Source organism: Canis lupus, chromosome 10 (genome assembly GCF_003254725.2).
Source record: "Canis lupus dingo isolate Sandy chromosome 10, ASM325472v2, whole genome shotgun sequence".
Lineage (NCBI taxonomy): Eukaryota > Metazoa > Chordata > Mammalia > Carnivora > Canidae > Canis > Canis lupus.
The window spans coordinates 43,826,225-43,844,055 of NC_064252.1; the positions used below are offsets into that span (position 1 = coordinate 43,826,225).

The following is a 17,831-nucleotide window of genomic DNA, read 5'->3' on the forward strand; positions in this document are numbered from 1 at the left end:
CCCATGCCCAACCCAAGACCAATTAAAAATCAGATTCTCTGGGGATAAGGCCCATGAACCAGTATTTATTTCTTTCCCCTTTATCTATTTCACTCATCTTCCTCACCAACCTACCCCCAGCCATCATTGGTTTATTCTCCGTATAGAAGTCTGTCCTTTTGTCTCTTTTTTTCTTCATTTGTTTTGTTTCTTAAATTTCATGAGTGAAATCATGTGGTATTTGCCTTCTCTGACTTATTTGCATTATACCCTTTAGATCCATCCCTGTTGTCACAAATAGCAAGATATTCTTTTTATGGCTGAGAAGTCTTCCACTTTGTGTATGTGTGTGTGTGTGTGTATATATATATATATATATATATATACACACACACATATATATTCCACTGTGTGTGTGTATATATATGTATATATATACACACACCTTCTTTATCCATTCATCTATTGATGGACCAGGTTGTTTCAATATCTTGGCTATTGTAAATAATGCTGCAATAAACATAGGGGTGCTGTATCTTTTTTAATTAGTGTTTTAATTTTCCTTGAGTAAATAGCCAGTAGTGAAGTTACTAGATCATATGCTAATTCTGTTTTTAATTTTGAGGAACCTCCATACTGTTTGCCACAGTGGCTGCACCAATTTGCTTCCCACCAACAGTGCATGAGGGTTACACTTGAATCATTTGAGTCAACTATCATCCTATTTTATTAATGGGTAAAATAAAACTTCAGAGTTTAGGTCCAGAACTGTTGAAGGCATACAGCTCTTCTGACTCTGTTCTATGTTATATATATATAACAACTACATATATAGTGGTTACAGCAAACTTTGCTGTAAATCAAAATCACCTAAGGGGCTTTTAAAAAACATGGATCCCCAGATCATACTCCTATTACATCAGAATCTGGGGATAGGGCGGGAGCCAGGCATCAACATTTTTCAAAGATTCCAGGTGATTCTGACGTGCAGTAAAGTTTAGAAACCACTGCATTATGCCAATCTCAGGCAACCTGTAAGGTTGGTATAGCTTAACGTGCATGCATTTGCCAGTTAAAAGATTATGCTTGGTTCTCTTTTCTGATTCTAACAAAGTCTTCTAACAGTCAGATTCTAATTCTAAGAAAGTCTTCTAACAGTCTAACAATAAATTGGTTCAAATAAATATCTCAATTAGGGACTCTCTTGTAAATTAACTTATTAGCTTATTAATAACAATAGCCACAGGAATGCAAAAACTGGCATCATGAACCAAAGAACAAATCTTAACCTAATGGATGTATTACCCTTATAGGTTCAATGCATTCTTAGTATCAAAAGTTATCAATTAACCATTAGTTAACAGAATAGGCAACCAGCTTACTAATTTAGTGACAACCAATTAATATTCGACATCACAAACAGCTGTATACGTACATATTTCATTTCCCCTCTAGTTAGGTATAAATTCCCCTTCAAAGAGGGTTTAGTAAAGAAATGCCCATCATTGAATCTATGCAGCCAAGAAAACTTTATATTTCCAGGCAGGGTCCTCAGACCCCTCTTCTGGTGTCTGCTTGGAAAAGGATCTTATTCTTTCACACGCTGTACTTGAATTTACTCAGAACTGAAGCCTCTAATACCAAGAACATCAAGTTCATAAACTAATTTTCTAGAAGTCCTTGTAACAAACAAGGATAGGAATTTTTAAACTATTTTTTAAGAGAAAGCATTCCCTATTAAAGTGCTATTTCTAAAGCCTCCATTGTTTTTTGATAGAAATGATAGAGTACCTACAGCCCTCTTCTCCTGTAATGCTTTCAGGAGGAAGCAATTTTAAAGTTTAATGTGCTCAGAGAATGCTCCTTTATTACTGTGGACTACACTGCCCTAAATGGGAAATATGGAGCATTTTCATATTTTCATAGTCACACGAACTGTGTGTGGCACTTATATACTTCTGGGTGCTTTCCATCCATGGGATATTCAAGGAAAATGGGCCCGGTATTCCATTTCTCCTAGACAGAGAGTTCGCTTGGGCCTCTCAGTACCCCTAGGGAGAATTGCAATTCCAAGTGGAAAAAAACAACCAGCACACTTTTAAAAATATGCAACTTTAAAAAAAAAAAAACAGAGTATTTGAAATAACTTTTGTCAAATATGTCTTTACTACATGCAAGAGAAGTGGGTATGAGATAAGTTGGAGCAACAAGTGTACAGACTTGCCCTGTATGGAGAGCCTTTGACAAGGTGTATTTGTAAGTCAGTCCATTGTTCTGCTTTTGTAAGCCATGGCTCCTAAACACATTGCCCTGAGCACACCCCTCCGGTGGGCCACCTGCAGCTCTGTGCAGGTTCTGCTTTCCAGCTCTTCCATGAAGCCAGAAGCTCCCGTGTTCATTGTGGAGTGTCATGCCATATGTAATTACCATCATCAGAATTAGAAGCAAGATGGGCATTGAAACATTTAACATAATGGGCCTTTGGGATCCCAGTCTCCATGAAGAATAGTCAGTGAGGGTACACATTTGCAGTGATTCTGACCAAAGCCTTCCCTTTCTCCTTCCTCAGCTCCTGCACACACTAAGTTACCAGGATTTTTCTTTCACAGGCTCCTACAACTACCCTGTTAAGCAGGAAGTGTTAGAGGAAATTGACATCTGAAAGAAGCAAAAGGGGGCTGAGGCCTGAGCAGGGGTGGGAAAAGCAAAAAACCTCCTGGAGATTTGAACACCCCTCACTTTCTACAAAAAGTATCAGCCTGGGTTGTCCAACACAGGAGCCACTAGCCACTTGAAATGTGTATATTGTTGTGATATGTATATGATATGTTGGAGTAAATAAAATATACGATTAAAGCTGGTTTTACTTGTTTCTTTTTACCTTTTTTAACATGACTTTTAGAACTTTTTAATTACCTTTAGGTCCACATTATACTTCTGTTGGACGGCTTGAATAATGTCTGTTAATGCTTTTAGTTGAAGCAGCTGAGGGTGATCTTGAAAAGGGACACACTAAATATTTAATGCCATCTGCCAGCATAAGAATTACTTATTGATGCCTAACAAATTACCCCAAAACTTAGTGGCTTAAAACAGCATTTATTACTATACCGTTTCTGTTGGTCAGGAATCTGAGCATGGCTCACCTGGGGCCTCTGGCTGTGGGTCTCTCACAGGGCAGCAAGGGGTGGGTGGGTTGTAATCATCTCAAGGCTTCCCTGGGGACAGACCCAGTTCCAAGCTTGCTCATGTGATTGTTGGCAAGATTCAGTTCCTCCTGGGTCGCTGGACTGAGGACCTTAGTTCCTCCTTGGCCATTGGCCAAAAGTCCCCCTCATTTCCCTGCCACGGGAATTTCTCCATACGGTAGCTCACAACATGGCAGCTTTTTCCCATCCAAGTAAGCTGGCAAGAAGAGTAAAAGAGTATGCATGCCAGTAAGCAGAGGTCACCTAAACTCACAAGTGACATCCTATCATTTTGCCCTACTCTGTTTACTAGAAGCCAGTCACTAGGTACAGCCATACTCCAGGGAGGGGAGTACAAAAGGACATGAATACCAGGAGACAGGATCTATGGAAGCATCTTAGAAGCTGCCTGCCACAGCCAGGTAATTAGGGTCTAGTTAACATTGTATTTGTCCACCACATAGTTGTTCTTTAATGTCAGGTACTTACCCTGATGGATCTAATGTGCTGCATTCATATTTACTTGTTAATGCATAAAGAAATTCTGAAATAATATATAAGAACCTATAAACAGGGGTGACTTTGGAGGATGAGAGTAGCAAGTAAGAGGTTATAAACAAGATGAGGATGGAAACATTTCACTGTATACCTTATGCTATTCGGGGGAGTTCTGAACTATGTATATGTATTACTTAAAAAATACCATGAGAGTAAAGAAAATAAACTGGCTCCATTCCCAAGCTCTCTGTGCTTGTCTGTCAACCCTGCTCTATGGATAGAGTTCCCTCTCAGGATAGAGGTCCCTGATTTCATCTGCCTCCTTTAGGACCTCGAAGCCCTTCAGGTACTCCCTCCTCCTTGCAGCTTTCCCTGAGCCCCGGGCCTCCAGAACTCATCTCACCACCCACACGCTAGTACCATTGACTATGTTTTTCTTATTAGTGTTGGTTTCCAGTTTTTTTTATTGTTTATTCTATATTAATGTACTAGGTACAGGTACTATTGGGAAAGGCAGTTGCTCAATTGAGATTTCAAAGGCACTCATTCACTTGTATCTCACCAGGGTTTAGCAGGTCTTCTAAATGAGGATGTTTTTTGTTTGTTTGTTTGATTGTTTGATTGTTTGTTTTGCGAGAGTCTTAAATGGTAGGAAATGAGATGCTGGCCCCCAGGAAAGACAGGCCTGTGTAGAAGGTAGCAGGTGTACTCAGCTCGTAAATGGGAGAAAAGGACCAATAGAACATACTGTCCCTAATAAAAAGTGAGGTTATAAACAGAAGAGCTATGGTGCACCTCCATCCTCCACCACAGGATGAGTGTGCAGAATCAGAAGGTTACTTGAGGAAGAGGAAGTCCAGGAAGGAGATACAAGTGAGCAAACACCATCTCCCTATGAACCCCCATTCTTCAAAAGATGTAGATATGAAACCCTGGATAGGAAAACATCAGAGTTGAAAACTCTTAGGTCATCTAAACCACTCCTTTGTCTTACTCCTGATTTCTCTATTTGCTTCCAGACTAAGTTACTTCATTTGTGCTTTGGATGCACTAAATCACTACCCCCCAGTGTGAGCCTATATGAGCCTTCCTGGCTTCCGATTGACTGGAATGGCATGAGCCAAATTCTTCTGAAAAAATGGGGCAGCCTCGGTGGCCCAGTAGTTTAGCGCTGCCTTCAGCCCAGAGCGTGATCCTGGAGACCCGGGATCAAGTCCCATGTCGGGCTCCCTGCATGGAGCCTGCTTCTCCCTCTGCCTGAGTCTCTGCCTCTCTCTCTCTCTCTCTCTCTCTCTCTCTCTCTCAGTCTGTGACTCTCAGGAATAAATAAATAAAAATCTTTTTATAAAAAGAGGCAAGTGGTTACCTGTTTGTGAAAATAAACCCAGGCAGATGGTAGCACTGACCCTGACAGTACAGTGGACTTCAGACAGAATAAAAGGTGTTTTATAACTTCTTCCCATGTTCCTAGCAGTAGAGACGATGGCTTGGGGAATACCTGCAGAGGGGTGCACTTGCATAACGAGTAGGCTATGGTGCACAGCTAATTGCTAGAATAGATATTTGCATATATGAATATGTTTAATAGGGAGTCATAAACATTTGTCTTTGGCTTTAAATCTCAAATAGGTGGAGACAGTAGTAGCACCAGCTACAGAAGCAAATCTGAAAATCAAACAGCCCAATTAAAACTCAGATTTCTTAAAAGCCATTAAGATCAAGCAAAATGAAATGAACTTTAAAGGGCTAAAGGATTCATATCTGTTAAGGGCCCCAAATGGAAAGTAATTCTGGGGAAATACTATTAATTAAAAACCACTGCTCTGTGAAATGACTGCCATTACATTTGAAGGTAGTTAATGTGCTTGTTCATGATACCTGTGAAGAAATAGGGGCGCATGAGAAGCAGTTGGCCATCTGCTTAGGGTAGGCTACTGTTCCTGCTCCCTGGGAGGCAGTGTACCTCAGAAATGTAAGGACTGGCAACAACATAAATGTGTCTGTATGCCCAAATAAATACCACACATGGGAAGGTCCCCATAATCAAATATTAAAGTCGTAAGGGTTTTATTTCATTTCTCCCTTTCCTGAGCACCACCAAGGTTCCCAACAGATGAGGCAGTTGGGTTCTGTTAAGTTATGTGTGCAGAGCTTTGCAATTTGGAGGTCTTTTTTTAAATGGCCAAGGTGGCAGCACTGATGTGAATGTAATATGTGAGGGAGCCGGCCCTGGGAGGCAGTGTGCTCCCCCTCCCCGTTAGCACCTGACCACAGGAAAGCATCCGTGGCTGAGATCATGGATGCCAGTCCTGCTGCTGGTGCCATACAGCCTTCACTTGCAGAAAGAGGGCTCCCCCTGAGGGAGAACCCTGCAAACCCCAAAGGGAACTGTGTGTGCCTGCCTCCCTTGTCAGAGCTCTGAAGCCACTCTGTCACGCCTTCCTGGGGGACCCTCCACATGAGGCCCCCTCCCTGCGTGAGAGCATGGGACCTTCAGCCCGTAGCTTAGAACCTTCTGACCCTTTGCGCCAGGTGTTCGTGCGGCGTGTGATAACAAGCCTGGGACAATCATTTTAAGAAACCGTGGTCTAACGCAGTTCCCCAGTGGAAAATAGGTAGAATCTTAATCACCTAATTGCATGTTTAAAAATCCTGCCTGCATCCTTTAATGTCTCAGTTTTTAGTTACTTGGTTCAGACTCGCAGGCCAGTCACAGTCAGGCACGACCTTGGAGGGCTTGTGACAGCCCATCAGGTGTTCTGGGCACAGGGTCGAGGTTTCTCTGCACCTCTGGCTGCAACTCTGCTCTCTGGCCTTACTTCCAGAAGTTCAATTTTATTCTCTGTTTTATTTCGGCACCCCTGTTGTCATAATTCGGTGGGTCCTGCTGGGGCCTCCTGGCCATGTGGCTGACCCCTGGCCCTGAGGGCAGATCTCCTTATATACTGAAGCTGATGGGCATGTTTTTTTGTCCACTCTACCTCTGAAGCCATGTCCAATCAATCAACCATGGCAGCAGTTATAACTAAAATACATCACCCCTCCACAACCTCTAGAAAATCTCTTTTGTTTTCAGAATGTCCAGAAAGTAGAGCAAAGGGCTTAGATTTAAGGTATTATTATAGAAACATCTTTTCTCCCAAACTGTTTATCCATGCAAATTCCTTAAATGCTCTAAGGCATTACCCTCAGAGATAAATGAGGAATATTAATAAAAAACGAACATCTATTGAATGCTTGTTCTGTGCCAGGTTCTGTGCTAAGCACTTTCCAATGATTGTGTAACGATTTCTCTGGAAAACCCGTTGAGACAGGTATCGGGTCACTCAGCTAGTTGAGTGGTAGAGTTAGGATTCATCCTGGGCAGCCTGACTCCAGAGTCCGTGCTCTGACCAGTGCAGCGTGCTGCCCCAGCAGTGCCCACCTTGGAGGAGGTGCGTGGGGTCGAATAAGGTAATATGTAGAAAGTGCTTTTAGCTGGTCTGGCTTGAACCTCCATTCAACACTGAGTGCTCCTACTAATAACAGTTCAGGCCCCTGGGAGGGCTCGGAGGGCCTTAGAAGGGGGAGGGCTAAGGGAATGGCTCTGGCTGGGTAGACATTACTGGCTGGAGGGAGGACCGGTGGTGGTCAGAGGTAGGGGTGCAGGGGTACAGCAGGGTGCCCATACGAGCCAGCATGATGCCAAAACACGGGCCCTGCACTGATGTGCAGATGACCCATCTGAAACTCTACCTTTGGCCCTTCAGAGCATTGGGGGCTTTGCCTTCCTTTTTCGAAAATAGAGTTGGAGAACCTCCACCTCTGCCCTTGGGCCTCACCAACACTTAGTTTGGATTTTCTTTTACATTTGGTTTAAACCTTTGTTTGTTGTTTGTTCATGTTTAATATGTTTAATCCATGCCAATCTATTCCTTTCAGAAATAGATGATAAAAATGTTCTCAAACGGGCAGGATTGGAGCTGGGGCACAGTAGTGCCATTTGTATGTTTACAGGGAGCTAATCCCGGCCTCCTGTCTGCCTGCCACATGCCAAACACTGACATCTCTTAGGATCTTGTGGGTTACAGCATTTTTCTTCTCCAGCTATGCTTTGTTGTTCAGCTGTCACCTCAGACATCTCCTTTGGCTCCTCTTCCTTAAGTCTGGTCAGCCAGGCTGGAAGAACACAGGGAATGGGGACACGCACTGTGCTTTGGAAGCTGAGTCATGGAGGGTTTGCTGTGACCATGAGAATAAAGTAGGAAGGCTGGACTGTGTTCCTTGATGGGCTTGAGCGTCCGTCACCTCAGTGTGTGACTACTTACGATTGGGCAGAGTGGTGGTGACTGTCTGCTCCGGGCCTGTGGCTGCAGGGGTTGGTGACAGCGGTGTCCCAGAGCTGCTGTGGGACATGTCAGAGGGACTTAGTGTTTCAATGCCCTTTCCTCATATTTCAGGATTCAGAAATTTAACTGGCTTCTAACTTCTCTGGAGATTTTTCTTGAATACAAAGTATTTTTACATTTGATCCTTTGTTTTTAGATCTCAGCCAGAAACACAATAAATTCATTTTTTTAAGATATAAAAAGTTCACAAAGCAAGGTGGATTTCTGACTGCTTTTCTTCTAGAAATTATGGCAAAAACAGAAATGACGAAGCCGAGGCCCAAAGGTGTGACTTACCCAGGATCAGGGGATGTGAGAGACAGTATGAAATTCAAACCAACACCCAGTGATGTGTTTACACATTTAGCACATGCTCAGAATAAACAACAATAAGCTGTATTCCCTACCTTACAAGAGAACCTTACACCCTGTTCTTACTGTTGTGGTTACTTTCAGCATTGCCAGCCTCGTGTGGTGAGCGAGTCACATGGCTTGTTTGCGGCCAAGCTAAGATCCCTTGCTTTGGGGCACGTTGGGGTTTCTTGTTCTGGTTGACAGTGGCCTTCAAGTCTGTGTGTGCTGTTGCCCATATAAAGATGAAACTTCTCAGTCACCCTTGACATGACCTCTATCCAACAACAAAAGGGTTGTTAGTGATGATTATGTGTATCCTTCCCCCTCCTTCTTGCCACCCACTGACAGGACCACCCACGCTTAGAACACCCAATGCTTCCAGGGCAATCCTTGAGATCAAACCAAATCGCAGTTGGCAGTTTACCCCTAGAGAGTGAAGTATGGAGGCAAGAAGCTGTCCTGCTTCTTGCTTCTCTGGGTTTTTTCATCAGAAAGGCATTTGTGCCTTTTAGTAGGAAAATAGTCTTGGGGAAATTGCCCCAGCCCAGCCAACAAACTGGTATTGTACTCTGTGCTGTCATTGTGCTAGTCACTGAGGACTCGAGGACAAAGAAAACACAGTCCCTTTCCTAGGTTCTTCCTAAACAATGCTGTAATGAATCACCACCATGTCTCTTCTCTTTGAAGCTAAGGGTAGGAGTTTGTGAGGTCAAAGGGAATGGACCGCACGCCTGAAAGATGTGAAGGGCAGTCTTTGCTGATGCTTTCTTGGTTTGCCTGTGGTTGAAATAATAAGAGTGATACTCTCCATACTGGTAGAATGGCCATAGCCTGTGAGGAAACAGATCTGGTGTCCTCATGGTTATGGCTTAAGTGGTACAGCAGCAATTGCTTAGAAATATCTCAGCTGCAAAAAAAAAAAAAAGAAATATCTCAGCTGCGCTCTCTACAACAAAACAAGAGTTTTTCTACTTTACGGAAGAGGGGGTGACTTTATTCCCTAGACTCATGGAATCTGAAGCAGGACTGGATGTTAGAGATTGCCCAGCATAACCTGTCACTTTACAAATAAGGAAATGGGACCAGAGATTGAAGGCGTTAAGTGATTTTCTCCAAACAAATGGCCAACTGGGGAAAAACTGGGTCTGTGTGCTGCCCTGGCAAATCTTTCCCCCAAGTTCACCCCAAAAGTCACTGAAATTACTTTTAAAAATATTCAGAGGAATATCATGATGATGGATGGGCCTGTAATTGGCTTTTAAAGAAACTAGGCACATTTTAGGGAACAGTCTTTTGAAGGTGACTTCAAGGAGGACAATGAGGTCCTCCAAGCACATGGGCTCAGTGGCCTTCAGACTGATTCCTGGAGCCCATCAGAAATGGACCCTTCCCCACCCTCACCCCCACAGAGCAACTCTGCCTGCATTCATTTGTGTTACACAGTATCCCTCTGAGTGAGATTTCTTTTGAAATGAATTAATCTGAAAACTATTTTCCTATAAACAATTCAGCAGTGCCACCAAGAATCCAATTTTATCACCAGCAGAAATAAGAGGGTTTGATTTTTTGTTTGTATGCTTTTGCTTTGAACTTCTACAGACCCGAAAGCATCCTTTCCCATTGCTTCTGCCAAGGCAAATCCGACAGAGGCAGGGGGCACTTGAGAGTTGCCTTCAGAGTCTTTTCAGAATCTTCTCCCCCATGTGGTCTTCCTCATCCAGCAGGGTTTTTGGGCAGATGTCTTCTCCAGACCTTTGACTGGTGGAGACCTGAGCAGCTTCCCCTCACAGCTCCAGTTTATTGTGTTACTGCTGTCAGCACAGTGCTACCTGCCTTCTCTTTGTTGACCATAAATAGTAATGAAGACATAGCAGAGCACCTGTCACATGGCAAACGAGCAAATAACTATAGAGTTCAAACTTCACATGCAAAAGCACCTATTTGATTCTGTTACTCATCTTACCCTATTAAGGACTGTTGTGAGGGTTAGTCTTCATAATGGGGCAGTTTTTTATTTCCTAAGCACATCAGAAGAAAAAGGCTTAAAAGAAAAGGTTTCTTTTTTAATTAATTAGGAAATAAAATATACTTATTATTGGAACATTGCTCTAATAAAGATATTTTCGGGGCAGCCCGGATGAATCAGTGGTTTAGCGCCGCCTTCAGCCCAGGGTATGATCCTGGAGACCTGGGATCGAGTCCCACGTCAGGCTCCTAGGATGGAGCCTGCTTCTCCTTCTGCCTCTGTGTGTGTGTGTGTGTGTGTGTGTGTGTGTGTGTGTGTGTGTGTCTCATGAATAAATAAATAAAATCTTAAAAAAAATAAAAAGAAAAGAAAAGATATTTTCATGCTGAATTATTTTGAATTTGCTAAGTATCTGTACCTCTTTGTTCCTTTTTTTTTTTTTTTTTTTCAGAATGTTAGAAGATGACCTTAAGCTAAGTAGTGATGAAGAGGAGAATGAACAGGTAAGATTTTCTTTCGTGTTGCTGTCCTTTGAATGTGACAGCACCGCTCACCCCCCAGGCTGTCCTGGGTATTGACTGAATCATACACATTCGAAATTGTGGTTCTCTGGGCTGCTGGGTGCCCTCTGGTAATTATGAGCTTTCATGCTGTGGGGCCAGTCCATTAAAATATCTTAGCCTTAATTTTCCTTATAACTGTGATGTGTGATTTCTGTGTCTTTGAAACCAACAATGGGCACTTACAAGGAAGCCCCTAGCACCCACTGGACTTCAATACAAAATAGACCCTATTTTTGCTTTTCTTCTTCTTTTTCTTTTTTTCTTTTTTCTGGCAAAGCTCACTACTAGTCTTCTAGAGATCAAGTGTGTGACCTAACCTCATCAGCATGCAGTGGGCAAGCTGTAACATTAAATATTGAGAAGTCTTATACAGATATTATTAACATTGAGAAGAAGCAAACGCAGAGGTGAAACTTAAACGATGAATAAAAAATAATCATGCTCTGAATAGGCTGTTTGTCTTAGATGATAAATGTGCTTAACGTGTTCTCCCCTGGTGTTGATTTACCAGCTCAAGACATCAGTCAGGGGTTTATAAATACTCTTCCGATCAGTCAGTTAAGGTGAAAAAATAGCCACGCTACATTCATCACTTTCAACGTCTGCATTTCAGGAAATGTTTGTATTCTAAAGCAAGTTTGAAAATATAAAAAGATAGATTTTCCTACACCTCTGTTCCGTTTTTCTTATTATCCGTGTGGTATTTTGTCAAGTTTGGACAAATGTAGGTATAAAGACAATCCAGATAGGTTTCTCCAGAAGTTATTTTTACATGCCCTATAAGGTAGTATGCAATTGATCTTGGAATCATGAATTTTATACGAAGGTGTCATGGAGCACTATACAGGCAATTCAGCTGTCTAGCCATGCAAATGCAAATAATGCGCAAAGTGTGCAGAGGTGAGATAAAAGTCAAAGGAACATTTCCAGGAAGAGCATCTAAGCAGAATGTGGCTGTAAGATCACAGAGAAAGAGCCTGTTCACCTTGAGGAAGAAAGTGAATTAGCAAACCAGAGCCTGGGTGTGAAATAGAACTTGAATTGAAACTAGGGGGCAAGCCGGGAAAACCCAAAGTGAAGGAGAGCTAACTGAGCAAGGTGAGCTGCTCAGGCTTTGGGTTTTGTAGAGACTGACAACTTTGTTTCTAGGTGTGCACACCAGGACAGTCAGCTATCCATAACACAGCAATACTGAGAACTGAGAGTGACCTCACTCCTGATTTTGATTCCTCACCTATGTGACTATTAGCTAATGATTTCATCTCTTCATGTTTTTTTCCTAGTGAAGGGTTCAGATAGGTACATTGTGGATTAAGTCATATCAGATGTGTAGATTATGTCTCCTTTATGTTAGAAAAGGAATTCACAGAGTACTGTATTCAGCAAACTTTCTTAATTTGGAAAATTTTTTTCCAGAGTTATTTCTGGGAAATATTTCCACTGAAAACTCAATTTATTAAAAAAATTAGTTATCAAGGATGTACTAGACACATTCTCTAAGGCAGTAAGAACTTTTAGTTGAATCACTTTGCTCTATTAGCCACTCCTTTCTAATCTGTGATCATTGATAATATATTGTGAATATACAGGTTAGATCCTTTTTTCTTACGTGTGGTCCCTATGTGTGTACACCTTTCCATTGTTTACAATAAAAGTGGCTGACGGAATGAGTGATTTTTTATACAGTAGTATAATTAAGACTCTAGACATTGTATGAGGTGGTTTAAGTGATTGCTCTAACACTAATTATATTAAGTTATCCTCCTTTGGCCTATAATTATAGCCTGGCCTAATCACAAAATCATAATTTCCATGCTTTAAAAAAAAGGCTAATGATATGGTATTTTTCCCCTCCAAAACCAAAATGTGATTGTGACCCTGAAGAGTAGAGCCTATGCACATGCATGCGTGTAGACACACACACTCACACTGCATTTCTCTGGCATCAGGAGATAATTAAACATTTCACATAAATGAATTTGCCAGATATCATCAGAATTTGTCCCTTAACCCAAAATCTTTCAAAAATACATTGTATATTTCCCTGCCTCGATAAACAGAGCATGCTAAACTCCTTAGCTTTCTCTTACCCAACATCTGGCTGTCCTTGTGATTATTGGTCACTTCCTGTGACAAAGATATCTACAAGAGCTTCAGATTGCTGTGCCCATTTGCCCTTCCTCAGGTTGCCTCAGACTCACATGGATTTGAACATTCTAAGGTTTCCTTTATCCTCATTGTCTCTGTGCTCCCAAGGATGAAGAGACAGGCTAGTTTAGTGAGTAAGCACAGGCTGAGCAGCCCTGGTCCCTGGGTTCAAACCCTTGCAGTGCCAGTGACTTAGTAGCTTTCAGCCTTGGCCCAGTCCACAAGCTATTCTCTGCTCCAGGGTCACCATTTATAAAGTAGTGGGAAATTAATGTCAGATCCCCAGAGCCTACTCAGAACATGTGCTCATCTGTTATCTTCATGTTATCAGATCCAATAGGCCTTTAGTTTTTTGCTTTTTAGTCAACTTACAAATGAACATCCATACAAAGAGAAAAGTACACAGAACCTAAGAATGCAATGTAATGAACATTCAAAAACCACACACACCTGTCATCACCACACAGACACAACCAGCCTCTCAGGTCTCCCAAATCCCCATCCAGTCACCATCCTCCAGAAGAATAACCACTCTCCTGTTTTTCTAACACCATAGGGTAATTTTGCTTGTTTTTGAACTTTATATCAATGGAATCATATAGTGTGTACTCTCATTTGTAGCTTCTTTCACTCAGTGTTATATTTGTGAGACTTACCCATGTTGCAAGCAATTGAAAAGTACTCATTTTCATTGCCCAGTCGTATCTCATCATGTGCATATGCCCTAATTTACTTACCCTTTCTACTCCTGATGGGTACAAGGGTATTTGGGGTATCAGAGTAGTACTGTCATTGACATTTTTCTACAGGTCATCTGGTGCACATATGGAAACATTTCTGTTAGGTCTGTGCCCAAGAGTAGAAATCAGGCCCGGGAGGTATGTGCATGTTCAAGTTGGATAGATCACTTTCAACCATTTTCCAAAGCAGTTTCACCAATTGACACTCTCATCGGGAGTGTAAGAGAATTGCAGTTACTTCGCATCCTCACCATGTTTGTCTTTTTTGTATTGTCTTTGTCTGGTTTTGAAATAAGGGCATTCAAAAAAAAAAAAACGAAAAGAAAGAAAGAGAGAAGGTCATTACTTTACTGGCTTATGAAATAAATTGAGAAGTGTTCCCTGCACTTGTTTTTTCTTGCAGAGTTTATATAAAGTTAAAGTTAATTTTTCTTTAAACACTTGTCAGACTTCTCCAGTGAAACCACATAAACCTGAAGATTTTTAACACAAATTCTACTTTCTGAATAGTTCAAGGGCTGTTAAGAGTATTTCACATTGGGTAGGTTATGGCAGTATATGCTCTTTAAGTAATTGGTTTATCATGTCTTTTTAAGTTATCATATTTATGTGCAGAATGTTCTGTTCTTTTATTATCCCTTTAATGTCTGGGTCTACAGTGATATCCCATTTCATCTTGATATTGATCTTATTTCTGTCTTTGTCATCTTGCTAGAGGTTTCTCAATTTCATTGATCTTTTCGAAAAACAAGTTTTTGTTTCATTGATAGTCTCTATTAAGTTTTCTGTTTTCGATTTTATCTACTTCTTAACTTTATTATTTCCCTCTTTCCATTGCTTTCCATGCATTTTTATCTTCTTTTTCTGGATTCTTGAGGGACCTTAGATTACTGATATGAGGGGCACCTGGGTGCTCAGTGGTTGAGCATCTGCCTTTGGCTCAGGTCATGATCCCGGGATCCTGAGATCAAGTCCTACATGAGGTTCCCCAAAGGGAGCCTGCTTCTCCCTCTGCCTGTGTCTCTGCCTCTCTCTTATGACTCTCACGAATAAATAAATAAAATCTTTCTTTAAAAAGGATTACTGATTTGAGACTTGTCCTCTTTTATAATATAAGCACATAGTGCTGTACATTTCCCTCTCAGCAAGCTGTAGCCACATCCCACAAATTTTGGTATTTTGTATTTTCATTGTCCTTCAGTTCAGTAAGACTTCCCCCCTGGCACATGGATTATTTAGAAATGGGTGTTTTGTTTCCATATGTTTGGCGATTTCCTGTAATCTTTTATTGATTTCTGGTTTGATCCTGTTGTGGTCAAAGAACACATTTGTAGGACTCCAGTTCTTGTAAATTGACTGAATATTTTTTATGGCCCAAGATATAGTCTGTATTGGTAAATGTCTTACAGGCACTTGAACGAATGTATATTCTGTGGTTGGATGGAGTGTTCTATAAATGTCAATTAGATCCTGTTGGTTGATGTTGGTGTTGAGTTCTTCTAGATCCTCGCTGACTTTCTCTCTAGTTGTTTTATTAATCGTTGGGAGAGGAGTGCTGCAGTCTCCAACTATAACTGTGGATTCGTCTACTGCTCCTTTCCATTCTGTCAGTTTTTGCCTCACATATTTTACAGCTCTGTTATTTGGTGCATAACATTTAGGATTGCTATGTCTTCTTGGTAGATTGACTTTTTATCATTATGTAATGTTCCACTCCATCTCTGGTCATTTTCTTTGCTCTGAAGTGTACTGTATCTGATACTGACTTAGCCACTACTGCACTCTTGACTAATGTTTACACAATGTAACTTTTTCCATTCTTTAACTTTCCACCCACCTATATTGTTGTGTTTGAAGTGAGTTTCTTACAGTATGTTGTCATATTTTTATCTATTTTGCCAATCTCTGTCTTTTTTTAAGATTTTATTTATTTATTCATGAGAGACACAGAGAGAGATAGAGGCAGAGACACAGGCAGAGAGAGCAGCAGGCTCCATGCAGGGAGCCCAATGTGGGACTCGATCCTGGATCTCCAGGATCAGGCCCTGGATCTCCAGGATCCTGGATCTCCAGGATCTTCCAAAGGCAGATGCTGAACCGCTGAGCCACCCGGACATCCCAACCAATCTCTGTCTTTTGATTGACATATTTAGAACATTTGCATTTAATGTAATTATTGTTATATTAGGGCTTAAGTCTGTCACTTTATTTTTGCTCTTCCGTCACTTTCCTTTTCTTTCTGTTTTCATTTTTCTTTCTCCTGACTTCTGTAGGTTTCTTGAGCATCCTGCAGAATTCTGGATGGTTTTATTTACCTCTAGATAATAGAGGTTTTATTTACCTCTAGTGTTTTTAGTGTACCTCTTTGTATAGCTTTTCTAGTGGCTGTTCCAAGAACTACATTATACATACATAACTTATTAACAGTTCATTGGTGATAGCATTTTACAGGTTTTCTCCCTTAGTGTCCTCCATCACAGAACTGATAATACATGGATAACGGGGATTTCCTTCTCTATTTTCCTGACTTTTTGAGTGAGCAGCTGACTTGTGTTCTCTTATTCATCCTAGTGCATACCTTGGCTGACCAGCTTCCAACAGGAAAGCCTCATCTTTCCATAACCAGATCCACAAAAGTACCTTCATCTTCACTCATCCCCTCCTTTACTCCTATTATATGAGAACACTGCTTTCCTCTTATCAAAAGTCTGTCCCATTTCCTCTCTGTTACTTGGGACCTTGTTCTTTTGACTCCTTTCTGTCCCGTGTCCCCATCAGAATTATGCATTGGGTCACCAGTGACCTTCACAGAGCCAAACGTACTGGGCTTTTTTTAGTCTCTTGTCTTACCAGAAGACTTACTGCATTGAAAACTATTGATTAGGATCCCTGGGTGGCTCAGCGGTTTAGTGCCTGCCTTTGGCCCAGGGCATGATCCTGCAGTCCCGGGATTGAGTCCCATATCAGGCTCCGTGCATGGAGCCTGCTTCTCCCTCTGTCTATGTCTCTGCCTCTCTCTGTGTGTCTCTCATGAATAAATAAATAAATAAAATCTTAAAAAAAAAAAACTATTGATCACCCCACTTTTCTTGAGGTGTCTAATACTAAACTCCTGGTTTGTTTCCTACCATTTTGACTATTTCTTCTTAGGCTCCTTTGCTGGCTGTTCCTCCCCTGCCCAGTTTTACATATTGGAGTCTTTCAGCATTTATTCATGATTTCTGTTCTCCACTTCCTTTTTCTTTCTCTCTCTCTCTAGGTGATCTCATCCATTCCCATGACCTTCATTTTTTCTATGCTTACAGTTTCTAAAGTTACATCCTCAGCTCAGAACTCTTTTCTGAACTGCAGACCTACTTGACTTTTCCACTTGGATGTATCACAAGCATTTCACATTCAATTTGTGCCGGACTGGACTTCTGGTGTTTGCCACCCCTTACCCACTCACACACAGATATATTCTTCTTGTGATTGTTTCCATTTCTGAAAGTGGCCCTGCCAGACACCCAGATATTTAAGCCTAGAAAACACCAGGGTTATCCTTGACAACTCTCACTTCCCACTTGAATGTTAATTTCATTTCTAAGGCCTATAAATTCAACCTCCAAAATTAAATACTAGCCTTTCCATTTCTTTCCATCCTGGCTATTCTAAACCAGGGGCACCTGGGTGGCTCAGTGGTTGAGCATCTACCTTTGGCTCAGGTCATGATCAGAGTCCTGGGATCAAGTTCCGCGTCGGGCTCCCCATAGGAAGCCTGCTTATCCCTCTGCCTATGTCTCTGCCTCTCATTCTCTGTGTGTGTGTGTCTATCATAAATAAATAAATAAATCTTTAAATAAATAAATAAATAATAAATAATAAATAAATAAATAATAAACTAATCTAGGAGACACTAGCATATTTCTATTCTTTCTCTCCATAATGCAGCCTCTTCACAATGATCTTAAAAATATGAATCAGGGACGCCTGGGTGGCTCAGCAGTTGAGCGTCTGCCTTTGACTCAGGGTGTGATCCTGGAGTCCTG

General features: G+C 41.4%; 1 protein-coding gene across 2 annotated transcripts in view; it reads left to right on the forward strand.

Annotated features, from left to right (window-relative positions):
- Positions 1-17,831, forward strand: part of AFF3 (ALF transcription elongation factor 3) — a 520,935-nt gene that overhangs the window by 393,455 nt on the left and 109,649 nt on the right. For both annotated transcript variants that reach the window (XM_035695979.2, XM_025464016.3), the window contains one exon: positions 10,804-10,855. In XM_035695979.2, the coding sequence (XP_035551872.1) occupies positions 10,804-10,855 (52 nt within the window). The remainder of the gene's footprint in view (positions 1-10,803; positions 10,856-17,831) is intronic.